Below are 16,993 nucleotides of genomic sequence, written 5' to 3'. Positions count from 1 at the left end.
GACAGTCAAGGCCAACAGGCACAGCGGGCTGGCTGAGGTTAGTGCCTCCATTCTTGTCAGCACTGCTCCCTGCAGTGCATACAGATGCTTTACTCACTTATTTATCTGAATGACATATTGCTTCATTTCCTTCACTGCAATGTCAAGTTTGTTAAAAAGGTGCAAGTAGGAGTCCTGTATCTCCCGATCTTCCTGTTTCAGCAGAAAACTGAGTCCCCTTTCTTCCTGAATTGCTCCTCCATTCTGCTGGCCAAAGCTGCTGTCAAGATCTCCATCTTCTAGGGTCAGACATCTCCAGGATGGTGCAGCCATGGTGGTGATGCAATGCTGAGTATATGAGACTGGATTTAAGGTACCTACTGAACACATTGAAGAGCCTAGTTAGTGCGGCTCTCATTACTTTCCTTGCTCCATCCCAATAATGATTTAAGTTTAGTTAAATCTAGTTTGAGATAGGTGGAATTTTAACAGGAAAAAATAGTATTTCACAGAATTATTTTACATAATTGCATTTTATGACAAAAACATTCCTTTCCTGGCATGCCAACTAGATTTTTTGCATTTACTGAAGTCCAGAAACAGGTTAAATTATGTAAGTAACGACAGCAACTGTCCACAGATATATAGGCAACATCGATAGTATCTAAAAGCATTTGTTGAAATGTTAATGAATTCAGGTTCTCAGGGGTTGGTCTGTGTTATTATTCCAGCTTTACACACATACACAAAGAAATAGGATTAGGTCCTTACCACAGAATATAAAGTTCCTTTTCATTTAAAAACGCTGATAGCTTTGGCATGGTACGTTGCTACCCACCACCTTGGCTAGCATTAAAAATACTACGGAATTTTAATAACTTCAAGCAAGCCGGGCTTCATTTTGAATGGTCAGTGCCATTCTTCAGAAGATTGGTTTATCTACGCTTCCCTGTGTCTTTTCCAAACATTCCTGCACTCTGACCTTCATAAGACAATGAACCAGAAGCATATTAGATGAGATCATGATGAAGAAATGTTGAAATAATCAGGTTGTAGGACAAACACTATGTAGCAGCTTTTATCAGAAAATAGATCCTCTTGACAGAGCAAAGTTACCAGCTCCACTGCAGGCAGTTTATTTAGTAATGACGAAAAACCCCAGCACAATAATGTGATTGACTCCCGTCTTCCCCTCCAAATTCAGCCTGTCTTCACAGCACTAGCAAAATAATCAGACCCCATTCACTTTTCTTTTAGTCAGTAAGTCACCTCTGCCAAGTGCAAACAATACTCTGGACATTTAATTATCACAAGGTGACCACACTGCTATTAAAAGCATTTCACCTGAAGCCTCTCTATGCTTAAAGGCATTACTGTTTTACAACAGGAGGGCAAGACTGTGTTTCTTTGGAACTTATTTTGACCTTGCTGAGCAGTGGAAAGACAACTCTTTATGCAGATAAAATCAGTTGGATTTGGAAGTTAATTATCACCTTGTTCAGGATCAAGACCAATAATAGAGGGTTTCCGTCCAATGCGAATGCTGAACGACCTCCCTGCTGAGGTAGTGTTTTTGGGGTATGACACCTCCATGAGGTTAATATGGCAGTTGGTGGGGCAGAAATCCATGCTGTTGAGAGAATGTGGTTCCATGACGGCTTGTTTGAAGGCTGGGCTCACTTTTGTTTTCAATTCATCTGCAAACTGGGAGAAATAAAGCAGGCATGTGCTACTTCACTTGCAAAAAATTCTGATGCAATACAGACAATCTTTTTCCTTCCTCCTATTCCAGAATCACATCATTTCTGCTGCAGTTGGAAACCCACATTTTTTTAAAGAGCTCATAAAACAATAAATGAAAGCAATTGGCTATACCTTCTAAGGCTCTGTTTGCAAATAGTGAGGTAACTGGACAGAAAAGGCACACATAGCCTGTTTACACTGTGAGATACTGTACTTACATTCATGTCAAATCAGATACTGATCATTCTGTTGTCATATTTATTCACTGATATGTTGGAAATGAACCTGCAAATATAACTCACACTGACAAGCTGGAAGCATTGATTTACAGATAAGGGCTTTTTTCCTCAAAACTTGCAATTTCAACAACTTGCAGAGCTGTTTTCCTGCCTCTAGGACACCTACCTCTAGCAGTTGGGATTCAGTAATAAAGAACACTAAGGCCAAGTTATCACAATGAAGTAAGTATTATCTTGAGGCTTCACGAATAAGCAGTAGTGTTGTACCTCTTGGTAGTTGGTGAGCCTCCTGCTAATACTTTCCAGCTTAGTGTCACAGATCTGCCGGAATTCATACTGGGGCATGGTGGCCACAGCGCTGCTCAGGGATATGAGTCTTTTGCAATTCTTTACGAAGTGATTGTCCTCTGCTGCAAAGGCCTCTAAAATCTGAACAAAAAGACAGGATGTCGGTGATACGAGACTTGACAGCGAGGGAAAATACAGCTGAGTAAGTGGCAAAGCCCCCATGCTGTCATGGCTGAATAAAGCTGCCTTCAGAACAAGCTGCCTTTATGAGCGCCTGAGAACCACTGTCATGGCTAATCCCAGAGTCATAAAACACTCCTCAAAAGTTTTTAGACTAATTCAAGTGGATCAAAATATCCACTGTCAAGGTTACCTGCCCTGGTACTGTCATGGGACAGAACAGTAATGTTACTGGGATGTGACAGAAACAGTTACTATTAGCTCATTACTGTCACAGATGACCAAAATACTAAGCGCACTGCTGCTTTCCAATAGCAGCAGTTCTACTCAATTCCTTCAGCGACCCATCCAGCCTATCAGCTGAGGAAAAAGCTTCCTGATTTTCTTCCAAGGTAAAGCAAATTCTTGCCTGAAAATATTACATCTTGAGTATCAGCAAAGCATATGTTACCAGAGAGCTGACGGCTCCCTTCCCTCCACCTCAGCAGCTGAACGGAAGCAGTTGCTGACTTGCTCGTACAAATAAGCTATTATAACTTGGTGCATTCTAATGATGGAAACTCCAAACACAGAGTTGAGAAGACCATGTGCTACCTCATCTGAAAAGCCAAGCCAAGACCAGAGAAATGCCTATATTATTTGCTTCTCTGTTCTGTTTAGGAATGAAGCTGGCCATGTATGTTTCCCAGTACCTTTGCAGTGAGATTGAAGCAACCTTTTGGTTCCACAATTTTCTCCAGGACAAAGGATTTGATTCCTGCACTGCTGACATATTCATATACCACCCCATGCTCCAGGTGGGTGTTATCCACAGTCAGGCTGATGAGAGGTGTTTCTTCACCAATCACCAGTGGAGAGCTCATGGTCTGTGGTGACTGAGCTAGAACCAAAATAAGTCATTAGAGGCATCTGAGAGCACATCTGAGCACAGGCATGCACAGGGAAGGGAAACCTGTTGAGAGCTATCATTAAATGCAAAGACACACAGACACAACCATTGGATCCAGGAGTCTGAACTAAATAATGCTGCTACAGGCTGGCAGAATATCCTGGAGGAAGGCATTTGCTGTTGGCCACTACTGGAGACAGTGACAGAGAATCCACATGCTCCAATCCACACATCCTGATGTTCTTCCATGTGTGCGTGCACACATCCACACACAGGACACTACTTATACAGTTCTGTTCAGCATTCAGACACACAGAGCTCAGCAGAAGCTTTCAGAGGACAGTGAAGTATGTGAACCTCAGGGTCTTGTTTGTAATGACCCTCTGGAAAACTGCCACTTTTCTGTCCAATACGGGGAAATGCTCCAGATAGTTTTATAGCAGCACAGACAATGTGGGATGGCAGGGCAGGGGTGGGGTGAGGAGATAACATTTTTTACACACAGCAATGCTGTTGTCACCAGAGAACAGATGCAAGTTATAGTAGATTGAGATTTGCCAGAGAATTGCTCACATGCCTCTACAAGGCACTGATCCAGCAGTTCCGCTGCGGAGCTGCACTGTTTGACCACTGGATTACCAGGCTCACTTGACCTTAGACAGGATCCGCACAGATGTGCATCTGTTCCTGGAGGAGTTGCCAATGGCATTCAGAGAATCCAGGCTCGGTCCCTTGGATGAAATCTGCCTTCAGTATTCTCCCCTAACATCTACTTTTCCAAATCAGCTCTCAACATGAAGGTAAAGCAATGGTTTTTATGAGATACGCTTTTCTAAGTGTGAGGAAATACACTCACACCTTTTGCTGATACATTGGTAACGTGCTCTGAAAACTTGCTCCAAATCAAAGTAACTTAAAATCTTTCATCTTAAACCACAGAAAACGTGAATTATATTCCTGATTTGCAGGGGCTACCAAATGATTCTAAAAATGCTGAGCCTTTTCATACCAGAAATTCTCTCTTGTGAACATCAGAGACGCATGAGTATTATTTCTATGTATCTCAATTTTTTCTTCTCCTGAATAAACTGCAGCCCCATAGTACTTCCTCTGGCAGACCTCATTCTGTTACAAAGCTGTCTTGGGTTTGACTGCTACTGCTGAACCCAGGACAAAAGCTTTACACTAAGACAAAAGACATCCTACAATAATAATCACACTTCATATTTCTACTGCAGTTTTCCTTCCTGAAGCCTCTGAATCATCCCTAGGTTTCCTTCCCCCAGGATAATCTTTACCTGATTCCTGTTGGCTGTTTTGAAGGGGATCCAATTCTGCACCTCCTTCCAGTGATGAATCTTCGTTGCTGGAGCCAGGATGACTGCCATTCAGATACGCAGTTGATGCTGCTTGCTGAACTCTGTCCTCTTCAGCATCTTCATGTGTTCTGTACACCCACTGGTATAATCCCTTTCAAGAGACACAGGCTTCAGCTACAACTTCAGTAAAAATCCCCAATCTCTATATGTTTGGTTTACAAAAGATACCAATTTTACATCTTTTAAGTTGGCTGAAATACCAAACATTTCCCCAGCTTTCCTCTGAACTTCAGAGAATACAAAATCTAGACCAATATCTGGGTGAACTTCTAGTTTAGCAATAGTTAATAATATCTAATACTGTATGCAGTGTACCAATTGGCATACATACTATTTGTCGATGTTTTGCACCTACAGGCAACTGTAATTGGCTCCCTCAGTTATACCAGGACCACCTTGGCCTGGGAGTAAATAAGTCAAGAGAGACACATATACATTGTTTTTCTGCATATTTAGTGAACATAAAAGCACAGAAGAATGGGAGGACAGAAGAAGGACAGGAATTTATGTACTTCCTTTGAGGCTTTGTACTCATACCAGTGCTTCCTGCTGTCTGGTTCTGTAGGCTGTGAAGTGCTCCAGAACTTCCATATAATTTCCATGTGTTGCATTATTCCCATTAACTTTCAAAATACACTGCCCTGGATGTAGACCTACAGCTGCAGCCTCAGAGCCTGAAAAATCAACAGGACAGGAGTTAGACAGTAAAACCATTTGACTGTAGAAAGGAAAACAGGAAAGCCTGCAAAAGGTTTTTGGTTAAGAGAGTAAGAAGAGCTAGTTGGATGCTGCCATGCTTTTGCTGCCAAGTACTTACTCTGAGCGCTTTGATGTATAAGGAAAATACCATGCGTCTATCCTTTGTATTTTCAGTAGTGCTGGGCAAAATAGAGACCTCCTAGATCTAAATGCTTTCATGATGGAAATTGAAATTCCTGCGGAAAATAATTTGGGATTCTTATAGGGCTCTTCTAGCCCTATGATTATGTTAACCAAGGTCTTGCTTAAACCCAGACAGTTGTATTTGTTTCAGCTTTTGCACTTGAAAGATACAGAACACTTGCACATCATGCAGTTTGCCATGGTCTAAGAAAAAAACCCTATGATACACATAAAACTAGAGTAAGTCCAGAGTGCAATAACCAACTTTAAAGGATTTATTCCAGACTCATGTGTGCAAGACTCAGGCCCAAATACATTTCTTGGAGATCTACAGTTAAGGTGATTAACTTTATTAAGGCACCATCATTTAAAATTCCTACAGGTTTATTCCAAATGCAATTTTTCTTTTGCCAGCAAAATCCTGAAAAAGGAGCATGTTTCCAGGTGCTGCTTCCAGTTTGCACTCTTCAGCTTGTAAAAAGCAGCTAGGGGTGCTGGTATGAAAAAGTGTAATAAATACATTGCCCTGGGAACATCATTTATTGCAGCTGGGTTGCCTGCTGCCTGATTACTAACTGCAGGTATCTAGATGTATGTATTTGTTCTGAAGGAAGGAAGTGTCTGAAAGGTCATATATTGCACATCTGCTGAAAATAAAGGTAAGAGCTGTGCTTTATTTGTAGCTCAGTTCACATTTCAGTTACGGAAGTACTAAATATCTCTGTCAAACTGTTTTGTCCTTTTCAAAAGACTAAGGAAAGCAGTTCCCCTCTACCTTACACTGGTAACTTACAGCAGTATAAGCTAATGTAAGGTAATAGTCTTGAAGTCTTTTATTATATTATATTTTGATGTCCACTAAGAAACATGATCTATCTACCAACCTGCTGATCCCACAGCTTATTCAGAGCTACAGTGATCCAAACTGTCCCTGACCACAGGCAAAACCACTGTGGAAGCAGCATTACATCTCAACTTTTTCTTAGCCACCTCAGTTTCACATTGTCATTCCCTGGGGCTGTAAAGCTGTACCTTAGTAGTCTTAGAAGAAACAAGGTTACATTCACTCAGCAAGCATGTTTCCAGCTTGCAAGAGCTCAAGTGATAATGCTTTCCCAAGAGTCTTTCCACGCTACCGTGGATTGCGGAATCACCAAGTTTCTTCTACTGTAGAATTAGGTTATGCCTAGTTTTGTGTTGATGGGATTAGTGACCCAACACTCAGCTCATAATAATGATACCATTCTCTTACACTGTATTTAAACAACTTTGAGGCAGGAATTTGTTGTTCTGTGGTTTCATACGAGTGTGATCCTTCTCTGTGACAGGGGTTCCCTTTGCCTTTACAGGCATTAAATTATCAGAACTTTAGAACAAGTTTGACAATGAAACCTGGATCTATCTTGACTGAGATACATATATATACACACACACACTTATATATAGACATGTATATAGATATAGCTGTACTCCAAACTTAACTGTACAACGGCCTTTCCACTTACCTCTTCCTACTGCATGAACATACGGTGGTGCTGCTCCCCGTATCTGAAAGCAAAGTGCTTCAGGACAATCTGGGATTTTAATAATCCTGCAGGTAAATCAAGGAGAAGAGAATGCAGCATTTTCAGTCAGGCTGCCAGAGCTCTGGGCAGCTCTAACAGCATCTTTCCCCAGTGTTCACAACCGTGTTTGTGGTTAAATAAAGCACCCACATAGTTTACAAATAAGTAACAAGTAAATAGACCTGAATCATCCAACTCCATCGTTGTTCCTCAAGGCAGATGGGAGATTCTCTTTGTTAATTAAAATTTGGCACTTCCAAATGTACTAATTCTGTGAGTAACACAGGACAGAGACTTTCTGTGCTATTTATATTCACTTCCATTTCTAAGCAGAAATTTCAGTGCAGCTGTGCTGACTTACAGCAGCTGAGCATCTTTTCCATTAAAAAAATAAAAATAGACTGGACAAGACCTTCTGGACTAGAATTCATCACCAAGTGCTCATTGAGACACTCAATTTATGGCAAATTCTGGAATTACAGAATCTAATAATGCTCAAGTGATTAACAGGTCGAAGCCTTATTATAAGATAATGGACTGGAAAACTGTAAGGGTTGATATCATTAGATTCATCCAAAAATAAGCCAAGCTTTAATGGGGTGGAAATTGCTTTTCATCTGAGAAGCTTCACACCTGAGACACAATGATAATCCTTGTGCTGCAGTTCTGTTTGTGCACAAGGAAGCCAAAAGTTAACAGCAAATACAATAGAAAATACATCCCAACCTCTTCTAGAGGCGCAAAGCTCATCATTAAAAACAATCTTTCATTCATGTCATTTGTTTTCTTCTTGAACAGCTTCTGCATAGGAAAATGTTTACACAGTTTTCACTATCAACTGTAGAAGAACTATTTAGTAATTGATGTTTCTAGATCATCTTCTCTTTTTGCCCATCTCTTGGCACTTACTCTTTTGATTTGGTGGCTACCAGAAGCCTAAGCGGCCTTCGGGAGCTGAAGGACTGGTTCAGGATGGTTTCCACTTCTGAAAATGGGCGTAGGAATATCAAGTCCTCGTTGACGGAATAAATTTTTCTTCCCGTCTGCAGGCCAGCCATCTGCAATGGAACAAAACCACAGAAAACCTGGGATCACTGGCAGCATCTCTGAACATTCAGGCTCCAATATTCTGGCTTCAACAGTTCTCTACTTACGGCTGTTCCTAGGATTACTGTCATATGGAATACTGTACATACAATGTGGGTTCATCAAATCATTTGTCAGTCACCCTAAAGTTTTTTGCATTTACAGGAAACAAAGAGATTTCACCAGTATCTGAATAAATACGCCACTCCACAGATATATCTGACTTTGCAATGGATGCATCTTTGTACTTCTCTGCTATAGTTTTTTTAATAGGAGACTACTAAAAGGGGGTAGGGGCATGGACAGTCTAAAGAATAGGGGACTGTAACAGACTGGCTGTGATGACCAGTGAGATACGGAAGTGTGACTTTCCACAACTTACAGCTTAGGCACAGGGAGCCAAGGACATCTTTTTCACCCATGCAAACCCAATCTATACCTAGTCACATATGTAACCTGTTCTAAAGCAGTGATAAAAAACTGCTTTAAGTGCTTACTCTAGCAATAGAGATTTTAAGTTAAGATAGAATTTGAGAAACTTTGGTTTATAATTCAATGGAAATGATTCTGCTAATTGCATTTACTTACATTGATGAGTTTATTATAAAGTAATAATTACTCTATACATTTCTGAAGTCATTACATTCTAGGCCTGATATTCCCAAAGTAGCTCCTGCACTTATAACATATGTGAAATTAGTTAAACTCTTTGCATACCTGCAACCATTCTACCTGGGGGTGACATCTTTATATTCCTAACTTAGTGCTGGTGCATACACGATACCTATCTGCAGACACAATCACAGCAAATCCATGCATGTATGAGGTACAAAGTCCCATATTAAACCCCACAAACTAGCAGCTTTCAAATAAAAATCTGCTTCTCTGCTGGGATGTAACTAACCAGCCTAAGAAAGAATAGACAGTGTGTGTCTAAGATTAAAGACACTCTCCCTCCCTCCTCAAATTTAAGTTCCTAATGAAACTGAGGTATGCGATCATCACACCCATACTGCTATTGTCCTATCACTTATGAAAAACACTCAGCAAGTCACCCAAAGATGCCAAATCACTTGGCAATTTACAGAAACAGTTTATTACCACAGAAATTGTAGAAGACACCCGATTTCTATTAGCTATTATTAAAACGAATCAGACTTTCAAAGGATGGGTTTGTACCTTTTTGAAGCACTGAAATATTCTTAGGTACCAAGCTCAAAATACTAATGAATGTCTGGTCTTACCTCTGCAGAAGACCCACGTCGAACTGACTTCACCACAATTGCTTTGTTCTTTTCTTCTATGTCAAAGCCATAGTCATCCTCTTCTGGTAAAATCTTAAACAAAAGCACAAGGTAATGCTTCATAACTACTAAGTTAGCTGAACAGATGAGGATGGAGGTGAGAAATTGGACTTTTCACTGCAAGCCATGATTGACACAGACTTGTACATCTGAAGGCTGAAAGGGACTACTAAGTCTTTTGGTCTATCTCCTACATAATATGAACAATAAAATCTAATTGAGTTATTTCTGCATTGAGCCTAAATTGAGTACTAAAACAGAATTTCCAGAGTTATCCAATTACAATCTGTGGTCTTTAAGAAGTGAAGAATCTCTTCCTGCCCTTGAGAGTTTGTTTCAATGGTTAATTAACTCTTCTCTTAGAAACTGAATTTGGTTTTAACTTCTAGCCCTTCATTTGTCATTAGATCTTTCACTTTTAGATTACAGAACTCATCAATATTCAGTGTTTTCCATTGGTGGATGTAGTTACAGATCAGACTGTAATTAATCATTTATTTATTTTTTAAAATACATCCCACATACCCAATAAGGAACGATCTGTGCTTCCTTCTCAGCTACCAGCTTCAGAGAAATTGGGGCTCTCAGGCCTATTATGGATAATACTAAATACTGCATAAATGTACATTATTGTAGTCAGGCTAAAATTCTGGGTGACCAGTGAGAGAACAACTTCAGACATCTGTAGGTCCCTCCCCAGAAGAGCAGACACATGAGATTTGCGTTAGGGAAAAAAGGAGACTCATGGCCTGTGCTCAGTTTGCACCTTTTACGGTTGACAGGAGACTTGGTAGCTCTTGCTACTGAGAATCTGCTTCCTCTTATGTGCACTGAGGTCACACAGACCTGCCTTATAAATAGTTTTTAAAACCCTATCAATCATGGCAAATGCAGGTTTCCCTCGTCCTTTTCTTCATGGTTTGTTAACAAGGGAAAAAAAGCTGAATGACTCACTTCTCATTGCAAAAAAACAAACCAATCCAAAGCAAGCCTGGCCCTGGATAAATGGACAAGTGAAACCATTTAAGAACCATCTGATAAGTTAGAAGTGAGTTAAAAGGCAAAATAAAGCTATCTATGATCTAGCATGCCACTGGGGAAAAAATTACTGCGAATTAGTCCCTTGATTCTGATGATTCCTACACTAATTTAAAATACTGTCCCTTTTCTAGGCAAGTCAATGCCAGCAGTTCGTAAGCTTTGTCCTTTTGCTGGAGTACACCTTAGAAAAAAAGAGAAATAGAATCATCCCTTCCAGCAGGAGCCATACAGCTGCATTAAAACAATGCATGACAGGCTATGCGCAGGGAAAAAATCCTCATCAGATGATGCTGAGATTAAGTGATGGACAGGAAAGTAAAAAGACTGAAAGAGAAGTTTGCCATTCTTAGATAGTTCTACCTAAATATTTTCAGAAACAGTGCTATTTATGCATGTTTAATAAAAGGACATCTTAGAAAATCTGGTTATCCCTGGCTCGATTATTGAGCTTCAGCCCAAATGTACTTGTATCACTTCCCATTAGGGATTAAGTAGAAAATTTCTAGGCTAGTTCTGCCCCTCAATTCTCATTTTACATTTGAAGGGACTGTTCGGTTTCTTTTGCTGGATTTTGAAAGCATATGTGAAAAAGATATTGAAAAAATCAGAGGCTTTGATTTGCCAAACTTCAGAAGGCAGCAGCTACACAAACTGACAGAGTCTCTTGGGTGCAGCTACCATTACTATGCATTAAGATCATTAATATCCTATCATTTTTAATAACCTACCTTTCTCTGTTCATTAGTACTGAAAGAATGTGTTGTTTGAAAGCAAAGAACCAAAATACTTTTAAGAAACCCCAAATGCATCAACATCAGGAACTTTATCACCATGCAGTAAAGAAAGAACTGTCACGTTTTGTATGCGAGCAGCACTCCTGTGCTGGGGACACTCGCTTATGTAAAGGTAGACTATGGATAATATTCAATATGTAGTATCTGGAGGAGTCTGTGATTCATTCTTCATTATGAAGTAGTCATACCTTGCAATTCCACAGCTGAACTCCATTCATCCCTAAGGAATCCAAAGCAATTAACTAACTTGCCATCTACAAGAATTATTTCTGTGCCCCTGAAATCCAATCAGTTTTTTCAATGTAAGGCAGCAGCTGTTTCATCTTGAAATACAACCATGTTAAAAAAATGAGGCCATATGAAAAATAAGCATGGTTAATCAAATCCAGAGAGCACAGGTAGTCAGGACACACTCAAAGAGAACTGGGGGTGAGGAGGACACGACAACAAGCTATGCAGGTAGCTATGGTCTATTATACCTGTATCATACAGAGGCAGGAACCCTCAGCCTATGCTCTTCGGGACAGCAGCAGCAGCAAGAGGCAGTATGGGCAGGTCAACCACCATTTCCTAAACTAGGGTCCAGGACACACATCCTCCTCTCACAGCCTTCCCTACAGCTCTCCAGTATAAACTCTTCTCTGTTGGACACACCTGAAGAGTCTGAGCTGGTTAAGAATTTCGTAAGGCGCACGCACTGACTTCTCAGGTAACAGATAACATCAAGTCTGGATGCTTCACTAAACCGATGAGGTTTCTGTGGCCCTCAACAGCGTTCATTTGAAGAGAGCTATTTTCCTGCCCAGGTTGTCCGGGTCTCCCCAGTCTTTCAAAAGCTCCACAGCTCTGGGGCACTAAAACAAAATCTGAAAAGACAATTTTTCTTCCCAGTGAGAAGCTGCAGAATCCAGAGCCAATCCTACTGCTCTTAGCTTTAAACATATGCTTGGCACATCTGCAAAATAGGCTTAATATATACAAAATGACTCAAACTTTCTTCTGGCTTGTAAACTTTGAAATCGGGCACTGAAATTGAGCCGTTCATTCTGAACAGTGGAAGAGTCACAGCCTAAAGAATGTTTTTCACTTCAGAGTTCACTATAATTTTTAGTGTCTGAATCCACTCAAAGCCCTTATCTGGCCACATACACCTGGATGATGGATGCTTCTCATTACTGCCTGGCCAGCCTGTCTCCCTGGGAGACCAGGAATCCCTAGAGGATGGGCTCTTATTAGTGGTTCATTTCCCAGGGGTGTTTTAAAAATCAATGATTTGAATTCCCAAGCTACAATAGACTGGGGAATGCTAGTACAGTGAAGAACAAAGGGAAAGCTCATTTCTGCTCTCTCTCTGCTGAGATTTTGCAGAGTTAGGTAATTTTATATTGGCACAACACAAAAATAATTGTCCTGGAATGATTAAAGACTGAAGAGATTTTTATTAAGTATGGCTTTATTTGAGTAATGTAAATTACTATGATTAGGAGAAATGAATTCTACACTTTCATAAGAATTTTAAGGTGAATGCCATGTTTATTGAATTAGCTGGTTTAAACTGGAAAGGACATGAATGATAATGCTACCTACTATCTAAAAATCATAATCTCTAGAAATTGCTGGAAATGCTTTTCCTTAGAGATTATATAAGTGATAAACTGGAGTTTGCTGGGGACGCCAACACTGTGTGTGCATTAAACCTCTTGGGCAACTGTGAGAGAGGCCCATCTCCATGGGCAGCTCTCCACGTGTGGCACTGAGCTCCAAGCTACCAGCTTTACTTCATGCTGTGGTTGGTTTGGACTGACAAGGAGAGGTGCTGAGCACAAGTTAACAGAACGCTGCAGTAACCAAGTCCCAGTGCTTGGAGTCAATCCAAAATCCAAATTCTCTTCAGCTATGCAGAAAATGCTGTATATTTTTTTCAGTTCGTCAAGATTTATTTCTTTCAATGAGAAACAATTGCACAAATAAGTAATTACTAAATTTTGTTTAAAGTGCATTTTTTCAGAATGAAAGCATTTTTTCCCTTGGCATGTCTGTTGCCGTATTTGCCAAGGTTTCTGTTCTTTCCTGTTTTCAAGAGCAGCCTCTCCTGTAACAAACTTAGATGAAGGAGTGGGGGAAGCTATCCATTAAACAGCTAGGACTTTGTGGCAGTAGAAAAGCATGTTTCAAAAGCTGAAGAAATTCCATTAAACTTCCTATGGTGGGACCAGGGGACGGGAAGGATCAGTGCCCTATCATGAGCATAAAGAGGCATGTAGTGATGTTTCATAGACTGCAAAGCCCCAGGATTCCTGCTGCTCATAATTGCTAAACACACAATAAAACAGAAGTCAGGCACATTTATTTTGTGGGTGAGTGCAATGCCCTGATTGCACTGCTATTGGTGCGGTCTTCACAGATATTCAGGGCATGGCTGATTTATTTGTGAACATGAGGGCAACTCAACTTCAGTGTGACTACTGCTCGTTGGACAAAAATCTATGTCCTTTAAGGAGGAGAAGCCTTTCTCAGCATGTGCTGTTGATTTCAGATCATTTACTTTTCGAGATGGGACAGTACTGTGACAGGGGCTGACTGATGCACTTCAGAAGTACAATAATAGTAATACTAAAATTATTCCTGTTGCAAATATTTCAGTTAACCAAAGCATGGAAGGACCAATTAGCGATTATGATTAATCACTAGTAAGTAGTCCATGTGTAAGGCTTGCTCGTTTGTTCTGTCTCTTTAGTGAATACTAATAAATGATTATTACATTAACAGAAAAGAATAAAGAACCTTTAAATCCCTCACTTCACAGCTAATACATCGTCACTGAGTTTTGGCATTTGAACCGAAGTGCCTTGAACTGACAGAAAAAAGACATACGAGTCAATCTATTTCCTCAAGCTCTTGTCTTGATAAGGTGGAAAATTAAAAATACCTGAAAAATGGCAGTTTCACTATTTTACACAAAACTGATTTTGGAGTGCTTTGCAAATCACAATTAAAAAGCCCACAAATTGTAACTGCTTCCCTTTATCCTCGTGGAGAGTTGTTGGATAATCATATTAACCTGACACTCCAGTCTCTGGCACTGGATGCAGAGAGGGATAATTTGGAGAGACCATGGTGTGTTAAATATTACTTCTGGCCATTGGTCTCCTGGGAGACAAGACAGCATGAGGCAGTGAAGTTTGTGTGAACCACAGGAGAAATTTGCCCATATAGTGGACCTCTGGATCTATTCCAACAATTCTGCTTTTCTAGTTTGTGACCCAAGTTTTTATCCTGCTCCTAAATTCTGCCAGTGTTCAAACGGAGGAAAATGTGGGCCTGGAGCCACTGGCAGTAAATGAGGATCTCAGAACAGAGTTTGTACCGATCCGAGTACCAAATCCAATTAGTGTTAAAATAATCCCAGCACAGTAAGGAATTTAATGACATTCAGTGAGGTGGGAATCTGGAGATAGCAGTATTGTTGCAAAAGTGTGAACATAAAGAACAGTATTGTTGGAAAATGGTTTTCATAAACAAAGTAAAACTGATACCTGATCCAAGTATCTATCTGTATTATTCATACCACTGAGACAATGATGCTCTGAATATCTGCATGATTACCAGTCTTCTAACTTGCATCTGACTCTTCTTCACATGTAATGGTGTTTAAATGTGATGGCAGACCTCTCCCAAGACAGCAGTGCCCATTTCTTTCTCTTCTACCATCCCAACACTGTGGTGCCTGCTAGGACAACATTTCCAGCTCCCAGCTCACTTCCAGGCTCTCTCAAGGGATTCATGATAACAGAAAGGGGTTGGGCTGTGAACCGGATGAAGTGGTCATATCACTGAGTCTCCTCTTTTCTTGAGACCTAGCAGAAATAGGCAGGAACTTTTTGTATGCTTGTGTGTGAGCTGTAAATCCAAAGCTCCCAGGCAGTGCATGGTTACATGCTACAGAAGAGAGCCTGCAACCTACAAATTTTCCTTGCTACTAGAATAAGCTATGTAGTCTGCCCAGCAGGGAAAGTCAAAGCTACAGAAGTCAGAGCTCTACAGTAAGGTAGCTCAAGAATTGCTATTTATGCAGTGAAGAAAAATCTACCTTCAGGTGTAATTCCCCATTTTAATTTGATTCTATCATAATTTTCCTTCTCATTCTCCTCTAATATAAAAACCACCAGTTTCACAGAAACACCAAGGTTTACTTAACATATTTCTTACCAGAAGACTCTTTCCCAGGATGTTTTCCACAAGCTTGAAGTCATTACGTAATTGTTTGCTTTTGGAACTGGTGCCTTCCATCTCCTCATCAGCATAAAAGCGGAAATATAAGGATTCATCCTTAAATTCACTTTTCTCCAGGACTGGAAACAATATATATGAAATACATACATGCATTTACACAGAGAAAGAGAGAAACAAAAAAGTAGTTAAAGGAAGTCATAAATATTTCCCCAGTCTTTACAGAACAAAGACCAGATGCATCCCTACCCATCTATCCAGCTCTGTATTTCTAAGTTACTACTGTGCTTCAAGGGTATACTTTTCTTCACAGTGCATAGTAGCTGAGGATACGATGTTTGACCTCCATGGCACATAGAATGCATGTAAAATGCAAAAGATCCTCTTGGATTAAAGATGCTACTCAAAACCTTATGCTCCTTTTCCATGTCAAAATGAATATGGTAAAACTATAAAAGGAGCAAAGAAGGGTTAAATGGCTGTTTAAAGGTAAGTGAGATGGCTAAACAGAGGCTTTTCAACCTAAAAAGGAATCGAGATGGAAACAAGACCTATAAAATTATGAAAGTGTGACAAAGTTCTTTACCACTGGATGCTTTACTGGACAAACTGTGTTTTACTGTTAGGATATTGTATGTTTTATTTGATACTGATAGAGATGTGGTTTGTTTACTTCCCCAGTTTAGTAGCAACATCACTGAGGATGTATGATGTCTACCGTGGCAATCTGGCACTTCAGATTTGGAAGCTTCAGAGATTCAGCACTGAGGATTGTGCTTGTGGTCCAAGTGGCAAGAAATAGGTGATTTTACTTTGTACCTGACGTTTCTTGGTGATATTTCAGGACAATACTTGGCTTGTGCATTGGTCTGATGGCTCTGAAATAGATGCAGTGAAAAAGCATACCTCTTCTAGCTTGTCTAGTCACTTCAGGGCTCACCATAAAGATTAGCAAAGGCATTCACTCAGGAAGGTAGGTTTAGACATTTTGTGTAAGCTCTAAGACTGCTTTTTAGAAGGACCTGCTGGGATGCCTGCAGTTGTGTACCTATCAGCATGTATGGCACAGCCTATAGAAAAGGGATTTTCAGACAGTCAGCTAATCTGACTGAGGTAAAAGCTCCTTTAACTGGCTGTGGGAAGTAATATTGATGCATTACCATGATGCATGAAGCCATTATTGCAGAGTCCAACACCCAGTGCAACAGCTTCCTCCCGAGTCTGACAGTCTCCCTAGAAACAAGAGGGTAAATATTACACCTCAGAATGACTTCCTAAGCAAAATTATTCCCCTTCCCCACCGCATAGCTTGTGCCTCTGAAATTAGCAGGATGCTCCTTGTAGGGAACAACAGCAAGAAATTGAAAGAGCTACCCCGTTGCCTAGTTCTTATT

General features: G+C 40.3%; 1 protein-coding gene across 1 annotated transcript in view; it reads right to left on the bottom strand.

Moving 5' to 3' along the window:
- PREX1 (phosphatidylinositol-3,4,5-trisphosphate dependent Rac exchange factor 1) overlaps nucleotides 1–16,993 on the bottom strand; it is a gene marked incomplete at its 5' end in the record, with an annotated part of 146,973 nt that overhangs the window by 16,460 nt on the left and 113,520 nt on the right. Inside the window, 11 exons of the mRNA XM_080627938.1 lie at nucleotides 98–359; nucleotides 1,473–1,683; nucleotides 2,229–2,390; nucleotides 3,122–3,309; nucleotides 4,617–4,788; nucleotides 5,235–5,371; nucleotides 7,085–7,170; nucleotides 8,054–8,202; nucleotides 9,475–9,567; nucleotides 15,579–15,721; nucleotides 16,760–16,832. Coding sequence (XP_080484064.1) covers nucleotides 98–359; nucleotides 1,473–1,683; nucleotides 2,229–2,390; nucleotides 3,122–3,309; nucleotides 4,617–4,788; nucleotides 5,235–5,371; nucleotides 7,085–7,170; nucleotides 8,054–8,202; nucleotides 9,475–9,567; nucleotides 15,579–15,721; nucleotides 16,760–16,832 — 1,676 coding nt within the window. The remainder of the gene's footprint in view (nucleotides 1–97; nucleotides 360–1,472; nucleotides 1,684–2,228; nucleotides 2,391–3,121; nucleotides 3,310–4,616; nucleotides 4,789–5,234; nucleotides 5,372–7,084; nucleotides 7,171–8,053; nucleotides 8,203–9,474; nucleotides 9,568–15,578; nucleotides 15,722–16,759; nucleotides 16,833–16,993) is intronic.

This window comes from Psittacula echo (assembly GCF_963264785.1).
Source record: "Psittacula echo genome assembly, chromosome: 12".
Taxonomy (NCBI): Eukaryota; Metazoa; Chordata; class Aves; order Psittaciformes; family Psittacidae; genus Psittacula; species Psittacula echo.
This window is presented reverse-complemented; position numbering and strand designations above follow the sequence as displayed.